A 26606-nucleotide genomic window follows, 5' to 3' on the forward strand; every position below is an offset into this window, starting at 1 on the left:
AAGACCTAAGCATAAGACCTGAAACAATAAACTGCATAGAAGAAAACATAGGTACTAAACTTATGGACCTTGAGTTCAAAGAGCATTTCATGAATTTGACTCCAAAGGCAAGGGAAGTAAAAGCTAAAATAAATGAATGGGACTATATCAAACTTAAAAGCTTCTGCACAGCAAAAGAAACCATCGACAAAATAAAGAGGCAACCAACTGAATGGGAGAAGATTTTTGCAAACAGTGCCTCCGATAAGGGGCTAATATCCAAAATACACAAGGAACTCATGCAACTCGACAACAAGAAAACAAACAACCCAATTGTAAAATGGGCAGACGACCTGAAGAGACATTTCTCCAAAGAGGGCATACAAATGGCAAATAGACATATGAAAAAATGCTCAACATCACTAATCATCAGATAAATGCAAATACAAACCACAATGAGATATCACCTCACCCCAGTCAGAATGGCTATCATCAACAAGACAAGCAGTAACAAGTGTTAGAGAGGCTGTGGAGAAGAAGGAACCCTCATACACTGTTGGTTGGAATGCAGACTGATGCAGCCGCTATGGAAGGCAGTGTGGAGGTTCCTCAAAAAATTACGAATAGAATTACGAATATGACCCAGCAATCCCTCTCCTGGGTATCTATCCAAAAAAATCTGAAAATATTTATACATAAAGACATGTGTGCTCCAATATTCATTGCAGCTTTATTTACGGTGGCCAAGACATGGAAACCAAAATGTCCTTCGATAGATGAATGGATAAAGAAGTTGTGGTACATATACACAATGGAATACTATTCAGCAGTAAGAAAAGATGAAATAGGACCATTTGTAACAACATGGATGGATCTTGAGATTATAATGCTAAGCAAAATAAGTCAGACAGAAAAAGCAGAGAACTGTATGATTTCACTGATATGTGGTATATGAACCAAAAACAACAAAAGAACAAGACAAATAAATGAGAAACAAAAACGCATAGACACAGACAATAGTTTAGTGGTTACCAGAGGTTAAGGGGGAGAGGAGTGGGAGATGAAGGTAAAGGGGATCAAATAGATGGTGATGGAAGGAGAACTGACTCTGGGTGGAGAACACAAAATGTGATTTATAGATGATGTAATACAGAATTGTACACCTGAAATCTATGTAACTTTACTAGCAATTGTCACCCCAATAAACTTTAATTAAAAAAAAAAGTCTTCTGAGATTTTCATTGGGATTGCATTAATCTATAGATAATTTGAGGAAGTTGGCTGCACATTTTTCATTACATTTATTCGTACATATTTAATGTTTTTTGATATTGTAAATAGTGAAAAATTTTAAATTTTTCGTTTTGTGTTATTATTGTGTTGCTGGTATAGAAATAAAATTTTCAATATTGTCCCTCACCTAGTAACATAGCTGAAGTCACTCATTAATTGTAATAGTTTATAGAGTCTTTTGAATGTTATATGTATACAATCACACCATCTGCAAAAAACGATAACTTTTTCCTTCCTTTGTAATCAATCATGTCTTTTATTTCTCTTTCTTGTCTTATTGTGCTGTCTGAAAACTCTAGTGCAATGTTCAAAAGAAGTGGTGATAGTGGTCACACAGTATTTGATCCTTTTCAAGACATTGTTCTTTAACTTTAAAAAAGTGTTCCGAGGATAAGAGTTTTATGTACTGTGGCCAGTAAGTAGCTTCATGGTGGGTCTAACTGTATCCCTACTTTTTTATACTAACATATACTGCAAGTACCCCTAACTGAAGGCGAATGAGGTGGCTTGCTACGTTCATGTGGTGCTGAAGTTAGGATTAAAAGTCCATGTTTCCTGACAAGCTCCCTGTGAGCACATCTATTGTTTTTTGTTTGCCTGGCATCCCTTCCCACTTTTTACTTTCCCTTTGTCTTTCTCCATTCCAACTATGGGATTCCAGTGAGGCTCCCAATCACATTACTCCATCCTCTTAGCCCTTCCAGAAGTCATGATCTCCAGCTCGTCCCTCAACTCTGGAACTGCTCAAGAATCCTCTTTCCAGTAGACTTCCTTTTTCCCTTAGCCAGAGTGAGATTCTATTGTATGCTAATCAGAGAATAATTATACTCCCTATTCTCTTTACTCTGCCACCAACATTGAGCAAAATGGGAACATATTTTTAAGAATTTAATTGTATTCTATTTATATTTTCTAAATAAATTTTCCTTAACTCACTCAAAACTAGTTACTGCATATTAAAACTGTTAACTGAATTTCTCTTAGTGCATATGCATAATTTGAGTCCACATATTCCAGGTTGATTTATTCTAAGAGATAGCTAACAACCTAGAAAAAAAAGTTTGTTTTTTGTTTTATTTCTGTCCCTTTTGAATCCTCTATTCTAGGAATAGGCAAACTTTTCTGTAAAAGGCCAGAGAGCAAATATTTCAGGCTTTGTGGACCATATGGTTTCTCTCACAAGTACTCAACTGCCGTTGCAGCCTTAGACAGTACATAAACAAATGGGTGTGGCTGTGTTCCAATAAATAGACACTGAAATTTGAATTTCATATATTATTCATGTCATAAAATACTGTTCTTTTGATTTTTTAAAAAAACTATTTCAAAATGTCAAAATAATTCTTAGTTGGTAGGTCATACAAAAATAGGTGGTGGCTAGATTTGTTCCATAGGCCACGGTTTGCCAACTCGTACTCTAGTAGTTCCCTAATTAATTATACATCGTTAAATAGAAGAAACATTGACTTATGAGATTATAAAATAGTAATAGGCATTATTTATGGAATGTATAGTAAGTTATTTGTCTCCTAAATTGATGAGCATGTATTCAAAGATATAACTATATTAACTGGATACTATTTTCTTATTCCCAGGAATTCCTGCGTAACACAGGAGAACGCAGGAAGATCATACTATATGCTAAACTTCTCTGTAGTTGTTTCTTACTATCCAATTTTATAATATACTAATTAAACACTTATTGTTAACATAGAATCAAAGAAAATAAGGGGCTTTCAGATATAAATCGCCTAGTCCTTTACAGAATAATAATGATGCCTAACATTTAGAGAGCATGTGATAGTTCACAAAAATTATAGTTCCATATATCCTCTCTTAAGATCCTCACGACAACCCTGGAGGTAGAGAGGCAAGGTATTTATTATCCTAATGTAAAGAAGAGCAACCTGCCCAAGATTACACAAGGGACAAGGGAGTGGGAGGAATACTGTGGTCACACCTCTGAATCATGTCACAGTAGTTTCCATAAACTGTAATGATACAATTGTGCAATTCAAAAACTGGGTAATGAGTAAACCCTGTTTCACCAACTGAAGAATGCAAGTGTCACCATTGAGGTGTCGGTTTTCTCAACATAAGCCCCACATGCCTAGATCAGTGGGAAACCGAGACCTCTTCTTCTCTCCTAGCTCCACCTCTTTCCCCCGTGTGTCTAGGAACCACAGTGATCACAACCACAGCTGATGGCACTGCCAGGTGTCACCCTAGCTGCTGTGGCACCTGGGAGACTGGTGTCACTACTGACTCCAAAGCATTCCAAAGCTCTGCCCTTGGAAAGCAAGGCCCCTGTCAATTTCCACTGCTGCCCACAGGATTTTAGCACAGTGTCCTCATACCTAATGAAGCCCTGGTTGAGATAATTACACCTTAATTCAGACCAAAGCTCCAGGTGTCATTGAGAGCGTCAGCTACCTCTACTTCGTCCACCTGTGGACACACAGGCCATCTGAGAGAAGTGACCTGGATTGAACTTCCTTTCCTCTTATGGTGGCTGTTACCGATGCACTTCCCCTCAGTGGTTCCACAAAAAAGAAAGGGAAATTCTCCTTTCCTCAGGATTACATATTTAGACGAGTGCACCCACACCAACTGGCTTAGGGATCCCAATGTTAAAATTCTTTGTATTCACTCAGTCTCTTCCCCAGGGCACAAGTCAGGTGTAGAAATAAGGTGCCCTAAAGCCTTTAAGTATGTCTGTACTTATTGATTTAAATTTTAACTTCCCGTTATGGAAAATTTAAAACACACACACAAAATAGAGAATATGGTATTACACCCCTCCCCCTCCCTCAGCTTTCACACATTGATCCTTGGCTAATCTTGTTTCATCTGTCCTGCCATTTCCCCTCTTCCCTCTGAAGTATTTTAGAAGAAATCCTGGAGATCATAGAATTTCATCCTTAAATTATACAGTGTATGTCTCTAATAGACAAAAGACGTTTCAAAAACCTAACCATAGTATCATTATGACACTGACAAATTATTAACCCTTAATTAATAACAATTCCTTAATATAATTTAATATCCAGTCTGTGGTCAAATTTCCCCATTGTCTCAAAAATGTCTCTTTATAATTGGTTTATCAAAGCGGGATCCACATACTATGTTTGGTTGTTAGATCGCTTAAATTTCTTTTAATTTATTAATTTATTTGTTGAAGAAATCTTATCATTTGTCCTATAGAAATTTCCATACTCTGGGTTTAGTTGTTTGCATCTTGGTGTTGTTTAACACTTTCCTCTATTGTTTATTTTCCCTTCTCATAAATCAATATTTATATTTAGAGGCTTGATTGGATTAAAACTCAAAATATTTTGGGAAGTGGCAAAAATAATTCATTGGTGATTTACTATATTTTTTTATTGTACCACATCAGGATGCATATGACATATGGTTGTTCGACTTTTAGTGATGTTAAAATTGATCCAGGTGGTATTAGCCTGATCCATCCATTATAAATCCTACCCATCAATCATTCATTTAATGGTTTTAGTAGCCATTGATGACTGTTATTTAAATCTGTTATTTTATGAGGAGTTAAAAATGATGATTTTTAATTTTATCATTCCATTTACATTTGTTAGGTGGAAATATTTTATACAAAAGGACTTTTCCTTAACAACTCTTGGTCTATTTTAAAATATAATTTGTACAAGAAAGGCAGAATAAATGTTTAAAAAATTTACCAATTTCCATTACCATATTATTTAGCAACTTCTATAGGTGACCTATAGCTTCTTTTTCTCAGTATCATTATAAACTTGTGAATTTTAACATCATTGATGTGATAAATGATTCCAAACATATTCTGTAGGCAATAGTGAGCCACTGCAGGCAGTTCCCAACTTTCAAACATAGAGCACATCTAAAAATGTACCTAAAAATCAGACAACAAACTTACATGTCTTAGGAGGAATCTGTTCCTGGAGAAAAAGTAAGATCCAAGTCTCTAAACATACCTAGACTTTTAGGTATAACCTTTAACAGTAAACATTTCCGGTATTCTGTTTTTGTTCTGATTTTCTTTTCCTTCACTCAGTTTATTGGCTTTCATTTCATGAATGTCTGGTTGTCGGAGGCTAAAGATATACTGCTTCTAGCACACCTAATGATTTCTATCTTTACACCATTCAAATTACATTTATAAGACCTACATTGCTGTAACTGGTATTTGTACTTTTATTTACACACTCAAATAATTGACTACTACTCTAATAACTGAATTGAACCCTACTACGTGGACCAAGAAGGGGATGTGACTCAGCAAGTGGCATGTGCGAGAGCTCAACGCCCTTGTCAGCTGATGTACCAAAAGCCAGATTTGGGAAAGGAGGGTTAGATGTTCTCACAGAGAAGGCACAAAACTGCTATCAACTGGGACATGTTTCTGTCAGCTTACTTGCTAAACTCCACAAGATGATGAGTTACTTTTAGGAGGGCAGGAGCCATGCCTGGATTGTTCGTTTACTCCCAGCATCCAGTAATAGTTTTTTAAAAAAAGAAAAAAATGAAAGAACAACTGAGATAGCAAGGTAAGAGGAAAAATCTGTAATGATTCTGAGCAGTGAAAATCATAATTAGATCCACTTTTTAGTTATATCTCTTGCATACTTTGACTGGGGTGTTGGTATCATAAACTATTTTTCTTTAAAAATTAATTTATCTGAGTACAGCTGTAACACATTTCATCTAGAAATATTTTGAAAAGCAAACAATCACATTAAAGCAACTCACTGATAATTCCATTTCCTAAGGTTAACATTTGGGTGTCTTTTCTAGTATTTCCCTATGTCTGTATAACTACCAAACAATATTGGAATCATCTAGAACATACTGTTTAGCAAACCTTTTTACATTTAAATACACGGTTAACACTATCCCACTGTCACTTGCTCTTACAATAGAAATTTTAAGGGCTATACTCCATTATCATATCTATTTTTAAAATAACCAGACTCAAATCCAATTTCCAAACTTGAAATTCTGAGGCACAGGACCACGGGGCAGTGATTCTGATTAGAAGTGTGCTGAACAAAGCAGGCTATTCCACGGCATGCACAGCTCCAGGATGCGAGATTAACTTCAACAACTATTCATTTAGTTTGGTTTGATTTCCTGCCAGTCTTATGACCAACTTGAAGCAGGTCCTAGAACAGAGAATGTTATGTTTGGTGTCCAGGGAAGTAGCAAACTAGAGGAGCCATCCCAAATTCCAGAGTAATAGATAGAACCAACATTCTCTATACACCAAAGTTATCCATTTTCTGCAGTAAAATTTGAACTAAAAGTTTAAAAAGGCCATATAAGTTAGGTCAAACATCTTGTGGGAAAGTGTAGAAAGGAATGCAAACGGTGAAGCTGAAAAAAGCCGAAAACATACATATGCGCAGATACATTTTGCTTTCAAGATTCCACACTGTGTATATGTCCTAAAGATGAACTTAAGCCAATGTGTTGCTTGCTTCTGCAGTGGTTTCCCAGGTACCTCAGCTAGCAGCCACCCTGCCCCCAGGGTATTGAGGGCAAATAAAAATGTTTTGGGCAGACTGACAATAGGAAAGAATTGTAGGACAAGAAACTACCTGCAATACCCAGGTGGGAGTATCCTGGAAAGTGATGTGCTGAAATACTGACCCTTCCAGCTTGTTAAGTTCTTTACTCACACGCTTATTTTTTGTGACGTGCACTCATCAATGACAAGTGAATATATGACAGTCTAGTGATTCAGGGGAAAATGCAGTATTGTGTATGGAATTGGAAGAGATTCAAAGTGAGTGGCATGGCATTACTAACTTCTTTTAAAAGCTTAAGGAAGGAACAACACCTAGGTCTGAGTTACTTGGCGGCGTATGTATTGCTTTTTGACCATCAGTATCCATTTCCTCATTGTGGTGACAGTACTACATATTTTCTTCTGGCCAACCACTCCTCTTGTACAGTCTATGTTCTCTGGGTGAACCAGAGGTGAAGCACATGACTCATACCTGGCCAGTCACAGCACAGAATTTCCCCAGCTACAGTTATTTCTTAAGGGATGGACAGGTTACCTATTTTGGTTCAATTAGTGAATTCAGGGTTTACTAGGAAGGATCTCCTTTCTGCTGGACTGAAGTCTCTCTCGCAAGACATGAAGTCTGAGTATAAAGACAGTTTGGAGGAGGAGAGCTGAACCTTTATTTATTTATTTATTTTAAAAGGTCTCTGACCTTAAAATGGGCACAAGTGGCAAAAGATAAAAAATTCTACCTCTACGCTTATTTTCACAAGATAGCTAGAAGTGTCTAAAGATTTATAAGAAAATTGATGCTTATGACAATAGAAGAAATGAAACACTACATTAGAATAGTTTATTATATGAGCACTGTAACATGTCTTCTAGGAATATGGCATTGTACAGATTATTTTTTAAGAAATGTATATTCTGCTTGGGAAGATAAGACCAACATTAAACACTTACGCTCTTTAGAACACAAGGGAACTGCAGACAGTAACACACACAGATATTCTGAAAGGCAGTATAAAGTAACTGATAACTATCTGCAAACAAAGTCAGCCTAGAATAACAGCATGAGTCAGAGGCTTTATGCTGAACTTTAGGCTGAACTTCAATACTTGCATTTTATTCTCAAGGCGTTGGTACTTGTATGTATTCTTAATTTTTAGGTGGATTCATATATTTGTATTTCCTACCTGGATATTTCCTCTGACTTACTGACTTGCGTATTTAATTGCCTCTTTAATATCTCCACTTAGATGTCCAACAGGTATCCCAAACTTACTTTGTCCCAAAAAGTCTTTTCCTCCAAAACTGCTTGACCTAGACTGCCTTCTGAATTTCAGTAGATGGCAACTCCACCCTTTCAGCTGTTCAGGTCTAAAACCTGACATGTTATCTTTTATCTTTCTGTTTCTCACCTCTCAAATCCGTTCCATAAACAAATCTTATTGGCTCTATCTTCAACACTTATTCACAATCTAATCACTTCTTACTGTCTTCACTGCTAGCTGAATTACTGCAATAGCCTAACCGGTCTACTGATCTCACCCTTGCCTCCCAGTCTATTCACAATACAGCAGCTGAAACAGTCTCCTCATTTTATTAGGAAATATTTCAAACATACAGCAAAGTTGAAAGGATTTTAAGTGATCCCTTTGCATACCCACCCCCTAAATTCTACCAATGACAGATTATGTAGCTTCTCTGCTCAAAAATCTCCAATAGCTGAACTCATTCAAAGAAGAAAAGCCATTTTCTTACCACAGTCTACAAAACCCAGCAAGATCGGCTCCCTACTACCACTCTTCCCTCTTGCGCATTACTCTTCAGCCAAACTGACCTCCTTGTTACTCAAAGATGGCCAAGTACATTCTTACTTTAGGGACTTTGCAGTTGCTGTCCCTTTGCTTGAGATGTTCTTCCCCCAGGTATTTGCATGACTTACCTCTCTCTTTCTTTGGATCACCTCATTTAGAGGTCTTCTCTGACTCTTCCAAGTATTAGATTGAACAATATATTAATAACTCTAATGTCATCCAACCAGGTTTACCCACATTCATGTCATTCTGAGGTTTTAAAAAAAATGATGTAAAAAGATCAGTCATTTCATACGGTTCAAGCTAATCAAATAACAACACCACCCTACACTTTTATTCTTACCCGGGTTCTTTGTAGCACTTCTCATCATCTTACGTATTACTGGTGTATTGCAAGACCCTTAGAAAATAGGGACTCTGTCCGTTTTGTCCACTGCTGTGTACTCAGAGCACAAACTAGTAGTTAGCCTATAGTGGGCACTCAGGACATATATATTTAAAGAATGAATTCTTCTCACTGAAGCTAGACAATCTTTTGAAACACAAATCTGATCATGTTACTCCCAACAAAAACTCTTCAATTGCTTTGCAAAGAATCCTTTCCAAGCCTGTAAGACCCTGCATGGTGAGCCCCTACTTAATTCTCTAGACCCGTCTCACACCCTCTCCCTCATTTCTTTTCAGTCTCTGGTTCCCTCACGACGTTTTCAATGTTCTTCCTTGCTTTCCCTCTACTTCGACATAAATTTCACTCTTCGGCAGTTTTAAACCTTGGCTCAGTGCACCTCTTGCTATGAGAAGTGATCCCTTTGTATACCCACCCCCTAAATTTATGATGCCCCAGATTAGGCTGCGTCCACTTTAATGCCCTCATGCCTCACGCACCTACCCTTAGTAATACCCATTAGGCATATAAATTTACTTTTGTGTGATAATTTGTCTCCCTTACCAGACAGTTAAGTTTCATGAGAGAAGGAAAGCTTTTTTACTTCTTATTAGATCCCTAGCTTCTAGGAAGTACCTGGCGCATAGGAAGCACTTAATACTCATTTTAAAAACAGATCCTATTGTGTGTTACTAGTGCCTAACTGGGTGCCTGGTACACAGCAGATGAGTAAGTTTGCTAAATGACCAATAATATGAAGGATGTTTGACTACTCATTTACAATGAGTATATAATGCATAAAAGCCGTTACTTGATTACTTGTGATTATGCATTTATATGTAATTGATACCTACGCAAAATTCCAAATTTTCCCCTCTCATCAACCTATCCTCACCACTAAGACTAAAGAAAGTAAATTCCACATCTTTTCTTTCATTTCCTTTGTTTACTCTCTGGTGGAGAAAAGCACGAGCTACGCTGGCTAGGAGAAGCCATACAGAGACAGAATTAGCCATAAATGAGATCTGGCTTCCGAACCAATAGACCATGGCACTCTTATTTGGATAGTTAGATGTTTAAAAACTTTTAAAAAATCAAATGAAGAGCTTTGCATTCTTTTTCCTTTTACTTTAATAGCAATCTCTTTGAAAACATTTCAGTGGTCAGAGGATGTATTAAACCACACATACACAAGTTGTATAAATTTATAGCTTTATTAGGGCAGAATGACATGGAATAGTACAAGCAGCAAAAAAACCCAAAAATCTTACAAAAGAGTAATTTTTAAGTGTGTTGACCCACAGAATTTTTTAGTAAACTGGTAATTCCACACGAGCACCATACATGCTTACTGATGTTGTCATCTGCTAATTTAGGAAAAGGAGAGGAGCCAAATCAAATACAATAGAAATGAATTGTTACAAAATGGTTAATTTTTTGATATAATGAAACAAAAAGAAACTACACAAACCTAAGGAAGATAGCCAGATGTCACTTTCCTAGTTTTAACAATGTATTATAGGTATGTAAATAAGATGGTACCCAATGGAGGAAGCTGGGTGAAGGGTACACAGGACCTCGCCACTATTTTTGCAACTTCTTGTGAGTTTACAATTATTTTCAAGAAAATATAGTAAATAGCAAGTAAATACAGTAAGTCTAGATAAGAAGACATTTTTGGAAAGAGGATATGTTGTATTTAAAACAAATATACACAGTTGAAGACTGTTGCTTTGCCAGGTTTCCATAGGTTTGTAAGGAGTTAATTAAAATTTAAAAAACGCTTCCAACACACACACACACACACACACAGACACTCTACTATAATAATAAAAATATTAGCCTCTGAAAAGTGGCATCTTCTTTGTAATGTTTGAATTAACGATGTTTCCCAGAGATGAGTATAGGGTGAACATAGTATTGTATTTGCAAAGGACAACTTAATTTTGAGAAAACCACAAAAATAAATGTTTCCTCTTGAGAAAGGAAAATTTTTGTTTTTTGACATCATCAAAGAAAAATGTGAAGGATCTGATATGAAAGGAACAAAAATGTACAAATCCTACTACCTCATTCCTCAAAACTGTATAAACACTTGCAAACTTTTTCTTCATCTGTTAATTTGTCCCTAGAGCAGTCAGCACACTCAGATCTGGGGGCATTCACATGTCAAATTATTCCATAAAGAACAGGGAACACGTATTTTTGGTATAAAGATCACTTACCGCGCAGGGAAACACTGTTTGTGAAATAATTCAGAGTGTCCCATTTAGTCAGGACCCCCTTGCAATGACAAAATGTTTAGCATCATACTTTATAACATTCTTGAAAGTGTTCAAAAGACACATGGCAGTAGGAACTCTTAAAACAAGTAGTTTTTTGGATGGCAAATATCCTATAGCGGGAGAAGAAAAAAACAGAGAGCTTCCAAAATTGCCTCCTTTACACTCTACCTTAAAGTACATTTTCATAATAAAATTCTAAAAGTAAAATAGAAATTAGCTTGGCTGGACACTTCACTTATATTTTCCCCTTAAATATTAAAGTACAGAAACATGGTGTAAAGGGGAATCAGGGCCAGAAAGTTCTGAGTTCAAACTTTGGCTCTTCCAGCTACCAGTTTTGTTACCTTAGGCAAGTTGCAATCTCTCTGAATCTCAATGTCTGTGTAACTAAAATGGGTATAATAATCCCCATATATCAAGGTTGGTTCTAGTACTGTAATATAGTTACGTGCTAGCACAATGCTGTGCAAACAGTAGTCAGTCAGTGTGAGCTCCCTCCCAATTTTCCCAGAAGACACAACAAAATATTTTTCTGTTAGTTTAGTATAAGCCAAAATAAGTGGTTAAAGAGTAAAATAAAAAGAGGGAAAGCTCATCCTAATATTATCCAAACAATCTTCAATTAATTGTGCAGTTATGAAAACTAATATCTAATAAACATCATTGAGTTTATTGGTGTTATTCAGGTAATGCATTATTACATGAATAGGCCATCTCTCTTCCAAGTTGGCTTTTTATTTTGTCTTTAACTGATTTAGCAAAATGTATCATCAATCCTTTATTCAGATCATAACATAGTATGATCTTTTGGGAAGATTCAGCTCCTCTCGATCCCAGCTAAAAATCATTTTATTCATGCGTCTGAGAAAAACAGTGACACGGAAAGAAAAAAGTTAAAGGTTAAAGAAACTGTCTCTCAAGACGGATGGTATAATTCCCTCTGCGATCAGCATCTGTTGATGTCTCACTATCTCTGAAGCTCCCTAATTCATGCCTTGAACCTCTTCTACCAGTGCCCCCGCGAACCCTAAAGGGAGAACAAGCTTCCTGAAAACGCAGCAGCACAGAAACAGCCTTTAGAAGGCTTAGAGACAGGTTCTTCACATGGAATCCGTGGGCTTATTCAGGGGATTCCGCAACCTACAGTCGTGTATGAAAAGTTGTGTCTAAGTGTATTTTGTGCCTTTTTCTCAGGAGGCTGCTCAACTGCCACTTTCTCTCGGTGGTCTTCTCTAGCCATCCCATGCTGCCAAAGAGGACGTAATCTCTCTCATCACGCTTGTGTATTTCTTGCAGAGCCTCACACAATCTGTCATTACCTTGTTTGTTTGCTTAAATCCGTCTACCACACTACCCGGTGAGCTTCCCAAAGAGCAGGATTCTGGTGTTTGTCTAGTGCCTTGGACGTGGTGGATCTCGCGAGATACTTCTGGAATGAATGACAGGTCCGTGTCGAGCAGAGATATCTGACGGGCCCCATATCCACCCCTCACCCCACCCCCGGGCATTCTTCCAGAAATAATTTTTTAAACCGTGCGTTTTCATTTTGAAAATAAGGTTTTTCAAGCATTTCAACCACACCCACTCACCCTCGCACACTCGTTTCCTACAGTCGCAACTGCCACCCCGGGCCACTCACCCAAGCCTGCTAGGCCAGAAAGTTTAGCGATGACCAGGACAGGTGCAGCCTTGAACCGGTACACGCATCAGTTCACATTCCTGGCCTTGGTCCTGGGGGCGGAGGCGCTGGGCAGGCACCGCGGGCCCGAGGAGCCTCCTCTAGGCCGCCCCGGGCCTCCGCCCCACCGGCGGTCGCGCCCCGCAGCGCTCCCTCCGGCGCAGCCCCAGCAGCAGCTCGCAGTGGCGGAGCCGGGTGGCAGGAGCACTGCGCCCTGGGCGACGAGCAGGTCACCGCGGGAGAGCCTGGAGCACCTCGCCGGGCGGGTATCAAGCAGATGCCGCATCGCGCGCCACTGAGGCCACAACTGCTTCCGGGTGAGCGGGTCGCCGACCCTGTGGCCCCGCCCCTGCTTCGCCTCCTTACCCAGCCGCTCGGGCTGCGGCTCCTCCCGGGGCCGGTTCCCGCTGTCTCTGCGGCGGCGCCGAGGGGACACCGGCGTGACGGACGGATCGGCCACTGGCGCCTGGAGCCGCTGCGTCCAGCCCGGCCCGCTTGGCCGGCACCGGGGACCGAGTGCGCCGTCCGCGCCCCTCGCCCTTTGCTCCTTGCTCTTCGCCCGGCGGGTTCCCGGCCGGCGAGCCGCGCTCCGGCCCTTCCCGGGCTGCGCCGCAGCCACAGCCCGTGCCCAGAGGCAGGTAAGGGCCGCTCCTCCCGCCGGCCCGGAGGAGAGCAGGGACGGGGCCCCCTTCTTGGCCTCTGCAGCCCGGGGAGGTCCGCGTCACCGCTGACCCCTGCTGGGGGCCAGGCTTCCCGGGAGCTGGCCGCGTCCCTCGGCGGGCTCCGGGGTCGGGGTCGCCCCCTGCCTGCCGCGCTCTCTGGCATCACGCCTGATTCCTAACCTGCACCCTCCATCCGCGCGAGGGGAAGGTGTTACTCCCATTGTAGGAGACATTACATTGGGCTGCTGTCCTGCTTCGGGTGCCCCGGGCGCCTTCTCCTTCCCAGACGCGGCACTCCCTCGGTTCTGTCCCCAGGCAGTCACCCCAGGGAACGGTGTCAGGCCGGTGGAGGGCGTAGCATTTTTATGACATTTGTTTTTTCTTCCTCCTTGACCCGAACTGAAGCGCGGGTGTAACTGACGCTTGCTAGGAGTGTCAGGGTTAATGCTTGACTAATAAGAGGTGTTCTTCACACCCAGATTGTTAAGGTATACAGTCCAGTCAGTCCTGCTTCTCTTGCCTGTGGCTATCCAGCAGGAAGCGGCAGGACCTTAGGAAACCCACCTCTTTTCTTTCTTACGGGAGAAAAAAGTTCAAGTGTGTGCTCCCACTTTTTTTTTTTTTTTAACTGTGGGAGATACAAAGGTCAGGCTGCTGAGATATGGCCAGGGCATTATTGTATCCTAAACTTGAACTAGTTTGTAGCTCATTTTCTTTGAGTTTCTATTTAATGACTCAGCGTTTCTGCTGTAAACCGAAAAACTGTAGCGTAGGTTAATTGACTAAAAGATACATAGGGATAAAAAGTGGCCATTTTTATGTTATCACAATGGGAAGAGAATGTGGATACAGTAATGATATTAGAGGGATGGAGAGCAAGGTATGGACGGATGAGTTCTTCATTCGTGTTTAAAATAACATTTGTCCAAGATAACGTTTTATTTTGGGGATAAATCTGTTTTTGGAGAATGTAAAGTGTTACAGATAAGAGTTAGTTGGCAGGGACTTGAGGTTTGCTGTGGTTTGCAAGTCTGCAGAATTAACCCTGTTTTACCACCATCATGTTCTGTTTAACAAATATAGAGATGATGACCTAGTGTTAGGCACAATAAGAATTTTGGAAAGTGTGATTCATTTAGGAAGTTAGGTCACTACTTTGTGAATCACTGATATGGATCTTAAGATTGGAGTAGAGGAAAGCTAGAAGTTTGTTACTGCCGGTTTAATTAGATGCCTTCACTCATTTTTACGAGTATTGTATTACACTTGGTTAGGTTTGTTGCTGGATATTTATTATTATGAAGTATAGTAAGGAAATAAAAATTGAACCTTTGTAGAATGTTTGGATTTAGAATTGTTAGTTCCTGAATGGATTGTTGTGATTTTTACCCATATTTTGCCCGAGTGGGACAATAAATAAATGAAGGGATCTAGAAACAAAATAAACATCAGTAAAAAGGAGAGCTACGCTACCGTTGTTAAGGTAGGGAAAAGTTCACTGAAAGAATCTGCAATATACAAAATAGTCTTTTGAGGGAAAGGTTTCACCTATTATGCGAAATCTATCCTTAAAAATGTGGAATGAGACTATGTATATTGAGTTCTTATTTAAGTTCTGGTATAGAAGAAAGTGTGTGTTAAAGTTGTTATTTATTATTGGAATGAATTCATTTAAAACTAGAAATAACTTTTTATTGCTGAAATGTAACATGATCATTTTGACTTTTAAAATGTTGTTGAGCAAAATAACTTTGAATCCAAGTTCTTGATACTCTTAGCCTTGTTTTCTTTTTCTTGTTTCTGGAATTCAGCTTATTTTACCTTGATTTTCATTTATAAAGGAACTTTAATTAGTTATCAGTTATAAAGTAATAGTAAGTTTACCCTGTTGGTCTTGCTTACCAAATTCCTTTATCTTTGACTAAATTTTGGCATCTTGTTTCCTTGGATATCCATTCTTATATTTAGAGCGCTCCCTTAATGCTGCTTTTGATTTTTGTCCAGCATTTAATAGTGACATAAGAGTTTCAGTTCCCAGGGAACAGAGATTCCCTTTTGGGAAATCCCTTGTGGAAACCACCGTCACTGACCGTCTTGATAGGTAGATATGCAAGAGAAACCTTCTTAGGTCAGAATTCAAGCATCTCCATAACGAAAGAAAAAAGCGATAGGGAGAATATATTTGGCAAAGTAGATTCTTTCTCAAAACAAAAACAAAAACAGATCCCTATTAGAAATGAGACGGAGGGAGCAGTTTCTTGCAAAGCTCTTTGTGAATTGTTTACTCTGCTCCTAATGTGAAAAGGAACAGAATTGATGATGGATAGAAAAAAGAAAAAGAATTCTCTCTGCAGTGTGCTGTGACTGCTGATGAGAATCACTTAAGAGGAAATAAAATTCTTCTGTCCTAATTCTGTCCTAATTGCGCCTATTAGCTTTTTCCTTTTAGGTAGTTGCTTTCTCTCTGGAGAATCTGAGAGAAGGTCCTTTAACTGGGAAGCCTAACAATTTGTTCAGTTTGCAAATAAAGAATAGACTTTATGACCATCATTCAAAACTCAACTTTTAAAATTCAGAAGGAAGGAATTGAGTAAAATTTACCCTGTGGGTAAAATAACTTTATCTTTTTCTCCATTTTTCCCTTTAAGATAATAGATAGGACACCTTTCGAAATGATGTTTTTTGTATTGCACATTGCACTTTCACTGTTAATACTTTTGGGCCTACAATAAATTGGGCCAGACAATGGGCTAAACACTGGGTTTATCATATATTATACTTTTTTCATTTGTTCTACTATTTCTTTATTTTGTTGGGGGGATGGAGAGAGAATTCTATTTCTTGGAGAATCTCTGAGATTCGCTGCCTGTGTATGCTTTCGTTTTGGTGGTGGGGCCAGCAGTAAAGAGTAGAAATGGTTAAGAAGAGGGAAGAAATGGCATACATGGAAGGAGACTGCTCACTTCAGGCGTTCAGTTGATGTTTGTGGGACTTTTCAAAATTGATAAAACGTTTTAAAATAAATGTCAGGGTGAAAAGGAAGTCTCCTTTCCACAATAAACTTCTAGCCTTTTCTCACTCCCCAGCCCCCTAATCCAAGCAGCTACTGTTAACAGTTTCTTGCATAACCCTCTCCAAATGTTCTATTACATGTGTAATTACATATGTTTAGGAGAAACGTCCTGTACCTTTTATTCTTACCCTTGATATATCTCAGCGATCTTTCTATATTAGCACGTATACCCATCTGACTATTTAAAAAGACTGGATGCCTTACCTAGTGTAACTGAACCATAATTTATTAATTTTTCATAATTTATTTTACCAATTCCTATTAATAGACATTTAGGTTGTTTTTAGCTTTCTTACAAACACTGCTGTAATGAACAACTCATATGTAAGCCTATGTATTATGTAGTCCATAAGTATGTATATGGAATGTATTTCTAAAGTGTGATTGAAAGGTTGGGACTTAAGTTGTGAAAATCTAAAAGTGTATTTCAATCCTATATTGGGCTTTATTTTATAGTAGAGGTTAATGTCTTTCTTAACCTCATAGAAGGAGAAAGGAGCTCTTAATTACTTTGTATTCTTTATCCTCCTCTCCATTTAAAAAATAGTGCAATAGTATTTTTAAGGCAATTTAAAACATTGTAGTGACAGGTGGTTAATTTTATTAGTACTGGTAAGGGTAAAAATACTGTAGCTTGAATACTGGTGCTGTTATAGACAAACCATTTACATTTGGTAATAGTTAAATGAATACCTTTTGTAGTAGGTTGATAGTTTTAGGATTTTATGACCAATATCAATGAACAACATTGTATATAGTTGAAATTCTTGCACTGCCAAAGTCTGCTACTATATTATTAGACACAAGGGAAATAAATAACCCACCTCTCTTCTTTCTTATCTTCCTCATCCTATCTGTTTGTAATAAAATAAACCTCTGTGGAGTTTGAGATCCCGAAATCCTTTCGCAAACCAGAGTGCTATTGATGGGTTGATTTCCCATGGCAGGAGGTAGGTACAGATTCAGTCTGTAGCCACAGAGCATTTGCGAGCAGAATAAGGGAGGTTTATAATTTGAATTTCTGTTCTACAGCTCATTCATGACCAGGAGGGGGTTCAGGAATCTTTGCCCTTTTAAAATAAGAAAGGCTAGGGGAAAAAAAGTGCTGAGGGGCTAACATGTTATGATGAAGTTGGAACTTGTGAGTGGCAGTTTCCCTGGCTGGTGCCCAGGGTCTATTTTGAGGCCTTGTCAAAGCTCGCCTGACAGAACCTACCACATAACTGTAATCTGTCCTGGCCCTGCTGCACGTCAGGAAGGCCTGCGGTTTAGGAAAAGTGGCAACCGCAGAAGAGGGAGCTTATAAAGGACGTTTGCCTTCAGAAGATTAGGGCTCAGTTTTGGGATGAAAATCTGCTTAGCATGCATATCCCAGGATCCAGTTTTTTGTCTTCCTTTTTAAAGGAAAGAGCATGATTAAGGAAAACCATTGAGGGAAGTATTTTAGAAAAATGTGCACACGAAAGAGCGCAGGATTGTGCCAGTATTGATGTTATGTTCTGGTTTTGAGCGTGTTTGCCAAGAATCAGTCACATGTTTCATAACAGGAGAAAAACATTACTGTTGACTGGCATCGGGAGGGCATGCCCCTGGTTGAAATACTCTAATTCAGAGACCTTCACACTCGTCATTGGGATCACAAGGACACTGGGAATGACGGGCCCTGTCCTTTTACAGAATTATTTTGAGTTCATACAGAGAAAATTAGCTTCTTCCCAAATTCTCCTTCCCTTCATATAGAGCTGTTACAGTATCGTGTACAATATCATGAAGTTATCTCTTTAAACTCTTGGTGATTACCAGATGCTGTCTCCCTAGTTTCCTATACCACGAGCTTTCCCGTGAAAACCTTGGTGTTTTCTATACTGAGTGAACGATGCACTTGAGTGTAAAGTTCCTTAACTGATGTCACTTCTCAGTCTGGAAAGCTTAGTGCTCCACCCTTTGGACCAAGGTTCATGTCACCATATTTAACTGCAGCCTGTGTTACAGTTAAGGTTGTTTAAAGAATTCGACATGCAGGGGCGGCCCGATGGCCCAGTTGGTTAGAGCACGAGCTCTCAACACAAGGTTGCTGGTTCAATTCCCGCACGGGATGGTGGGCTCCCTGCAACTACAGATTGAAAACGGTGACTGGACTTGGAGCTCAGCTGCGCCCTCCACAACTAGACTGAAGGACAACGACTTGGAGCTGATGGGCCCTGGAGAAACACACTGTTCCCCAATATTCCCCAATAAAATTAAAAAAAAAAACATTAAAAGAATTCGACATGCAGACTTAATTTACAGATGCAAAGCCTGCATTCTTTCTTTTGCTTTAGATTAGGTTGTGACTCCAGGACATTTAGCTTTTCCCTGCCCTCTGAAATTTGGATTGTTAACATTTGATGATAATGATGTATTTAGTATTCAAGTGAGGACAAAAAAAATAAATTTTCTTTATTGCTATATCTGGTTTATTCCTGTTATTTCCCTTCCCGGTCTCAACCTTCCACTTCTCCTCCTCCTAAACAAAAAACAAACAAACAAAAAATCGGTTACAACAGAGCAGAGGTGAGAGAGTGGTGGAAAGAAGTTGGAAAGCCTTGGGGTACAAGTGCATATAAGGGTGGTTTTATTTTCTCAGAAGTGGTGTATTAAAACCACTTCTTAAAGAATCATAGTTCATCTTTTTCCATTGTTTTCACTTTGAGCCCTGTATATCTCAGTTTTTCCTTCATTATGAACACCACAATTTTAACTAGTTTTGATGTAACACGTTTTTAGTGCTTTAGGAAACAAATTTAATTTTTAAGTTACTTGTTCTGATTGCTCTGTTATTCTTTCATCATCCCCCACTTTCCTAAGTAGAAACATTTTAACAGCTAGGAGCAATCTTTTGGCTCTGTTCTAAGTTAAATAGAGGACAGTATACTGTATGCAGAGGATTAGGATGTTAAAATGTTTATTTCCCTGTTAAATGGTTTAAGGCACTTATAACAACAAACAGTATAATTAGTAAACATACATGTTGCTATTTTTTTAAAAAAGTATTTCAGTTAAGTGACTCAGGAATTATAGGATAAAATGAGAAAAACATTCAGTTTGAGATTAGATATTTCTTCCCCTGTTATGGATATGTTATATCTAAGGGGACAGTCAAGGGAACGAGAGGGTCACTGTTCCCCTGTCTTACCAAGCTCACCCTTTGCTATCCATCCAAAGTTTCTCTTTTTAATTGTGGTAAAATATACATAACATAAAATTGACCACTTTTACCATTTGTAAGTGTACAATTCAGTGACATTAGGTACATTTGCACTGTTGTACAACCATCACCACCATCAAGCTCCAGAATTTTTCATTATCCCAAACTGAAATCTGTGCCCATTAAACGATAACTCCCCAGTCCCCACTCTTCTACTTTCTGTCTCTGGAAGAAACTCTAGGAACCTCAGGGAAGTGGAATCATATAGTATTTCTCTTTTGTGTCAGGATTATTTCATTTCACACAATGTCTTCAAGGTTCACCCATGTTGTAGCATGTATGAGAATTTCACTCCTTTCAAGGCTGAATAATATAGCACTATGTATATATCACATTTTGTTTGTCCATATGTGTTGATGGACACTTGATCTGCTTTCACCTTTTGGCTATTGTGAAGAATGCTGCTCTGGACACAAGCATATAACTATTCAAGTTTCTGCTTTCATTTCTTTTGAGTATACAAGTGGAGTTATTGGATTATATAGCATTTTGTTTAATTTTTTGAGGAATTGCCGTACCATTTTCCACAACAGTTGCACCATTTTACAGTCCTACCAGCAGTGGACAAGGGTTCCAGTTTCTCTACATTTTTGACACACTTGTTATTTTCTGTTGTTGTTGTTTTTTTAAATAACAGCCATTTTTAAGAGCTGGAGGTGGTATCTTATTATAGCTTTGATCTTCATTTCCTTAATGATTAGTGATGTTGAGCATCTTTTCATGTGCTTATTGGCCATTAGTACATCTATTTGGAGAAATATCTATCCAAGTTTTTGGTCTATCTTTGAATTGAGTTGTTTGTTTTATTGGGTTGTTAAGTTTTATGGGTTCTCTATATATTCTGGATATTAATCACTTATCAGATACGTGATTTGCAAGTATTTTCTCCCATTCTGTGGGTTGCTTTTTTACTGCTGATAGTGTCCTTTGATGCACAAAACTGTTTGATGAAGTTCATTTTATCTTTTTCTTCTGTTGTCTGGGCTTTTGGTGTCAGATCCAAGAAATCATTACTAAATCCAAGGAAGCTTTCTGCATGTGTTTTCTGAGTCTTATAGTTTTGGTACTTACGTTTATTTCTTTGATTCACTGTGAATTAATTTTTGTATGTGGTGTAAGGTAAGGGTCCAACTTTATTCTTTTGTATGTGGATATGTACTTTTCCCAGCACCGTTTGTTGAAAAGACTGTCCATTTTCCATTGACTGATCTTGGCACCCTTGTTGAAAATCACTTGACTCTATATGCCGGGGTTTATTTCTGTGCCCTCTGTCATATTCTTTATGTCTTTATGCCAGTAACACACTCTTTTGGTTACTGTAGCTTTCTAGTAAGTTGTGAAATCAGGAAATGTGATGCCTCCAACTTTGTTCTTCTTTTTCAAGATTTTGTCTGTTTGGGGTCCCTTGAGATTCCATATGAAATTTAATTTTAGGAGGGTTTTTCTATTTCTGCAAAAAATGACATTGGGATTCGATAGAGATTGCATTGAATCTGTAGATTTATTTGGGTAGTATTGACCTTTTAACAATATTAAGTCTTCTATGAACAGGGGGTGGCTTTTCATTTATTATCTCCTTTAATTTCTTTCAACATGTTTTGTACTTTTCAGTGTACAGGTCTTTTGCTTCCTTGGCTAAATTTATTCCTAAGTATTTTATTCTTTTTGATGCTATTGTAAATGGAATTATTTTCTTAAATTTCTTTTTTGATTATTCATCATTAGTGTATAGAAATGTAACTGATTTTTTTTTGAGTTTATTTTGTATCCCCTACACTTTGCTAAATTCATTCATCCTAAGTTTTAAAAGCTGTTGTGTTCATTTTTTTTAATGTTGTATAACATATTACACAGAATTATCAGCTTAAAACAACACACGTTTATTATCCCTGAGTTTCTGTGGAGCAAAAGTCTGAACATGACTGAGCTGGGTCCTCTGCTTAGGGTCTCATGAAGCTGCAATTGGGGCGTTATCTGGGCTGAATTCTCATCTGGAGATATAACTGATAAATTTCTGCTTCCAAGCTCACTTAAGTTTTTGGCAGAATTAATTTTTTTGTGATTTTAGGACTGAGACTTCTTGCTCACTGGAGGTTACTTGGTCATCCAGAGGCTGTCCACAAGCTCCTAAAGGCTGCTTTCAGCTCTCAGAGGCGACCTGAAGTTTCTGGCCCGTGGTATTTGCAGATATGGCCACTTCATCAAGCCATCAAAGAGAGTCTAGAGCAAGTCTGCTGGCTAGGCAGTCTTATATAATGTAACATAATCATGGGAGTGACATCTTTGTCATATTCTTTTGGTTAGAAGCAAGTCACAAGTCCTACCCACGTTCTTGGGCAGGTGTTTACACAAAGTTGTGAACAGCAGGAGGGGGGATAATGGGTGGGAGCCACCTTAGAATCTGTCTGTGGTAGCTGGTTACAAAGTAGCACATAGTTTATAAACTCGTTTGTGTTTAAAAAGTAAACTCATTTATGTAAAAGTATCTTCAGATGGTGGAAATGACTGGTGGTTTTCATTGTAATTTTGTATTTCTTCATTATTTTCTCCCATTTCCCCTCAGTACAACATTACGATTTTACAATTTTAAATCACTAGTTGGTATTTTTATTATAACTAAATAAATCCTGTTTACTGCTCAGCCAAGTATTGGTTCTTAAGTTTCAGTTTTTCCAGGGGGTGAAGAGTTACTTTGTTTTTATTTTATTTATTTATTTAGCTTAGTTTTCTATTCACCTTGTTTTTCCCAAATGCTCCAACAGATTTTTCAAGCGTCTATCCTATTTATCTAATTTATTTTGAGCAACATAGTCTATTTGTGAAATATAGAGAAATATAAAACAAAAATACAGTTTCAGTAGGAATAAAATGAGCACCTGTGGTCTCATTACTTGGGTCAAGAAATGAATCATAACAATTATCCTCGAAGTTCCCCGTATGCATTCTTTAGTGGTATCCCTTCCTCTCCAGGTAATCACAATCCCATTTTACATGTTAGTCATTCTTGTGGGACCATCCACCTGCCCCCCCAGCCCTGCAGTCCATCCCACCTTCCATATGTGTATTTCTAATCCATATGTTCTTTAATTTTGAAAAACTGAATAGCTCTCTTCTACCACCTTTTTGTGTCTATCGGTCAGAATAGACTAACCTACTTTAACAAACAACCCCCAATTTTCAGTGGTTTAACACCAAATTTATGTCTCACATCTCCGTCTGCTGTATATTGGAAATAATGGCAAAGGAGTAGTTTGTTCCTGAGTCATCCAGGGATTCAGTCGCCTTTCAGTTAGTGATTCTGCCGTCCCCTGGGGCCTCAGTGACGTTCACTGAGTTCTCTGCATCTGGCTGGAAAATTTGAGGGCCAAGAGAGGGAGTGTAGTAGATTGTATGCAAAGTTTGAGGGCCCAGTCTTGGGCATGGCGTCCATCACTTTTGCTTGCATTCCCTTGGCCAGAACGCAATCAAATGGCTGCTCATAATGGCCAGGACGTCCAGGAAATGTAACACAGCTGTGGGCAGAAAAGGGAAGTGGCTTGGTGAGCAATAAGCCAATTTCTGCCATAGTTTGTATCCCTAAGCTGTATATTGTTTCGTTTTGAAAAACTGAATAACAAGTGTAAACATAGGAAATGTCCATGTTGCCACTATTAAGTGCAGGCTCCCAGGAGAAGATAAGCTGAGCAGAGTCTTCCTCAAGCCCTTTTTGGTAAGTCATTGGGAAAGTTTGTTAGTCCTGGAAAACCATAAGACTCACCACAATCAGGGCATCTGGCCGAGCTGGAGCCTTTACAAGGCACTGAATCCCTAGAGGAAGTATGGTGGGAGGAAGTTTGCTTCTAAGCTCATTATGCTCTAGCTCTCAAGGACAGGTAAAAGCAAAACACTTCTGTGGTGTGAAGTCTTCAGCCATTCTAGGCACCAGGGGAAGGGACAGCAGGAACTTCATCAACATGGGGTCCAGACAAACGAAATTCAGATAGAAACCTGGACAAGGCTCACCTCGGATTAACAAGTCTCCAAGGCTGTGGAGATTTCGGTGACGATGATCCTCCAATGTGTCTCTTGAATCACGTTGCTTCTATCTGTAGCTTTCTCCCTGGGACGTCCATCGTCCTGCTGGGGATCAATCCCCTTCGCTCCTCTTCTATGTTGGATTTATTTCCTGGATGCTAAGCTTTCTCTCTTGATTTTCTCTTTTATTTGATGAAGTATATCTTCTAGTAGCTGATTGACAAAGAGGATAAAAGAGGTAAAATATTTAAGACCGTGCATGTCTGAAAATGTCTTTAATTATCAAGTATGAGAATGGGATGGTTTGATTGGATACCGCTTAAAGGTTGTCTGTAGTTTTCCTTCAGAAGTTTGAAGGAATTACTCTATTGCATTCTTGTTTCCGGAATTACTTTTGGAAATCTGAAGCCATTCTAATTGTCAATCCTTTATACATGAACTGATTTCCCCGCCCTTGGAAGTTTGTAATGTCATCCTGGTCCCCACTGTTTGAAATTCATTCAGATAATTCACAATCACATACCTTGGTGTGGACTCAGGACTTGTGTGAGCGTTGCTTTGAGCAATATGTCTTCTTTCATGTACTTAGAATTTCATTATGTCTCTTAAGGATGATGGTTAATGTTAAACCTGATAGAAAATGATGGTTTTACTGCAGATGACCAACATACATTTTTATAATCCTACTCTGTTTTTTGAAAGCCTCAAAACATTGTGGAATGAAATTAAGAAAATTAAGATTTTTTAATTGCAATTCCCGGTTCCTGTGCCTTTTGTTCACTTAGTCATCTACCCTTCTCAGCCAGTTACTTTTTATCTAACACTTTGTTGCAAAAATTTTCAAACATACAGAAAAATTGAAAGTGCCCCACTGTGAATATTCATGTACCTGCTACTTGGATTCTCCTGTTAATGTTGTATTATACGTGATTACCTGTCTATCCCCTTTATCCACTCCTATCCATTATTTCACTTTTTTGAGGGATACATTTCAAAACAAGCAGCAGATATCAGTGTACTTCAATCCTAAACATTTCAGTCTGTCATCATTGATTAGAATTCAATATTAGTTTAGAAACTTGTTCTTTTGAGGTACAAATTGCATAGAAAGGTATGCATAGATCTTAAGTGCACCATTTAATGACCGCTGTCTCTTGTCTCCTTCTAAGTCAAGTGTTCTAATAAGGGGACTGACACCCATTATAAGGCCATGTTCCCCAAACTTGTGTGTTCATTTAGACTTTCAAACATAGACTTTGAAGAACACAAAGTACCTTAAAAATTTCTTCTTTGTTTTTGTTGTGTAGATGTGTTTGTATAGTATAATGATTCTAGTTCAAGGCATTTTTACTTTTTCAGATTGTTCCATGCTTCAGCAAAAATTCTTGGCGTGCTGGTGATATCACATAATGCATGCTAGAGGAAATAACTTGAGGATATTTTTCTTTAATTAAATGAATAAAATTGTAAAGAAATGCAAGGATTGCCCTTTTGTCAACTCATTAGCTAAATATGTAAAAGAGGTAGTGAATTCAAGACACTAAACATTTATGGCGTGCTTTATAAATTTATTGGGTGGTTGTATTTAGCTTAACCCCTTTCAGCCTCACATCAACCATGTTAAATAGTTGGGACAGTTGTTTCTACTCTACAGATGCAGAAACCACGGCTTAGGCAGTAAGCAGGGCAATTGGTTGTCCAGCTAGTCCTCACTTGAAATTTTGTCCAGTGGCAACAGCTGTAGTCACACTGAGTCTTCAGTTCAGGTGTCATTCCAGATACTGCGATTTGCTTATGAATAACTACCCAGTGTTTTATTGTGCAGGCCAGTGTTCACTGAAATGACAGCTCTGATGCAAAGCCTTACCATGCCAGTGGTTTGGTTCTCCACGATGAACTAGTTAGATATAAAGGTACTGTAACCATCAGTACCCAGGCAGAACTAAGTGTGCTGTATTTATTATAGAACGTGACACATTGTTTTGTCACAAAAGGGAACAGTATCATGATTGAAGTGCCACTTAATGTGGCAAAATCCCTGTTTTTCAGAAGCGTGTTCCATGAGAAGCTCATTGGGAACAGAAAGCCTTATTGATGTACCTGTCTGTTTTGGAAGGTTTATATTCCACAACATCCTGAAGGTGCTTCCCCCTCTTTCTCTTAGATGGACAAATACTTAAAGACAAAACCATCTGGAGAAAGTCAGCTTGACAATATCTCGGTAAAGGACTTTCCAAAAATGCAGGCAGTTCTGTTCTTCTCAGTGGACGTGGAGCTTTAGCTCTTGGTTTGGCGATACCACTAAGGAAAAACTGGAAGAGAGGATATGGCCCCCAAAGAAAAGTGTTCTTGAAGAAACCTCCTTGGGATAGAAACTTACTGAAAGTCCTTTTAGGATCAGACACTGGAAATAACCTATTTGAGTCTACACCCTTATTTTTGTTATTTTGTTAAAAAGCAGTTTTCCATTGACTATGCCGGGGATCTTATTTCTTTTAAGGTTTCCCCCTACCGCTGATAGCATGTTTTGGAGTTATTAGAAGATAGATTGCAGAGAAGCTGAAAATCTTTAAGGATGTCTGCCTACAGAGTACAAATAATATAATTCTTTCAAAAGTGCTAGATTGATTTTTTGAAATAGGTAATGGTTGATCT

At 38.6% G+C, this 26606-nt stretch overlaps 2 protein-coding genes across 21 annotated transcripts in view; one reads left to right on the top strand and one right to left on the bottom strand.

The window, feature by feature from the left end:
• Positions 1-10240: 10240 nt before the first annotated feature.
• Positions 10241-17674, bottom strand: LOC117037142 (translation initiation factor IF-2-like). Its single transcript, XM_033132866.1, has 4 exons — positions 17603-17674; positions 13688-14069; positions 12917-13654; positions 10241-12706 (listed from the first exon to the last, which is right to left on the bottom strand). Exons 1-3 carry the CDS (start codon positions 17672-17674, stop codon positions 12984-12986), a joined length of 1125 nt encoding a protein of 374 aa, XP_032988757.1. The 3' UTR covers positions 10241-12706; positions 12917-12983.
• The window catches only part of LRRFIP2 (LRR binding FLII interacting protein 2), a 101143-nt gene continuing 87836 nt past the window's right edge, over positions 13300-26606 (top strand). For 4 of the 20 annotated variants that reach the window (XM_033132383.1, XM_033132385.1, XM_033132384.1 and 1 more), the window contains exon 1: positions 13301-13593. The gene's annotated coding sequence lies outside the window, so the exon portion shown is untranslated. Of the gene's footprint in view, positions 13594-26606 lie in introns of all 20 variants that reach the window. The other 16 variants (XM_033132389.1, XM_033132392.1, XM_033132386.1 and 13 more) reach the window with 11 other exon arrangements.

The sequence above is a fragment of the Rhinolophus ferrumequinum genome, chromosome 17, assembly GCF_004115265.2.
Source record: "Rhinolophus ferrumequinum isolate MPI-CBG mRhiFer1 chromosome 17, mRhiFer1_v1.p, whole genome shotgun sequence".
NCBI classification, from domain to species: Eukaryota; Metazoa; Chordata; class Mammalia; order Chiroptera; family Rhinolophidae; genus Rhinolophus; species Rhinolophus ferrumequinum.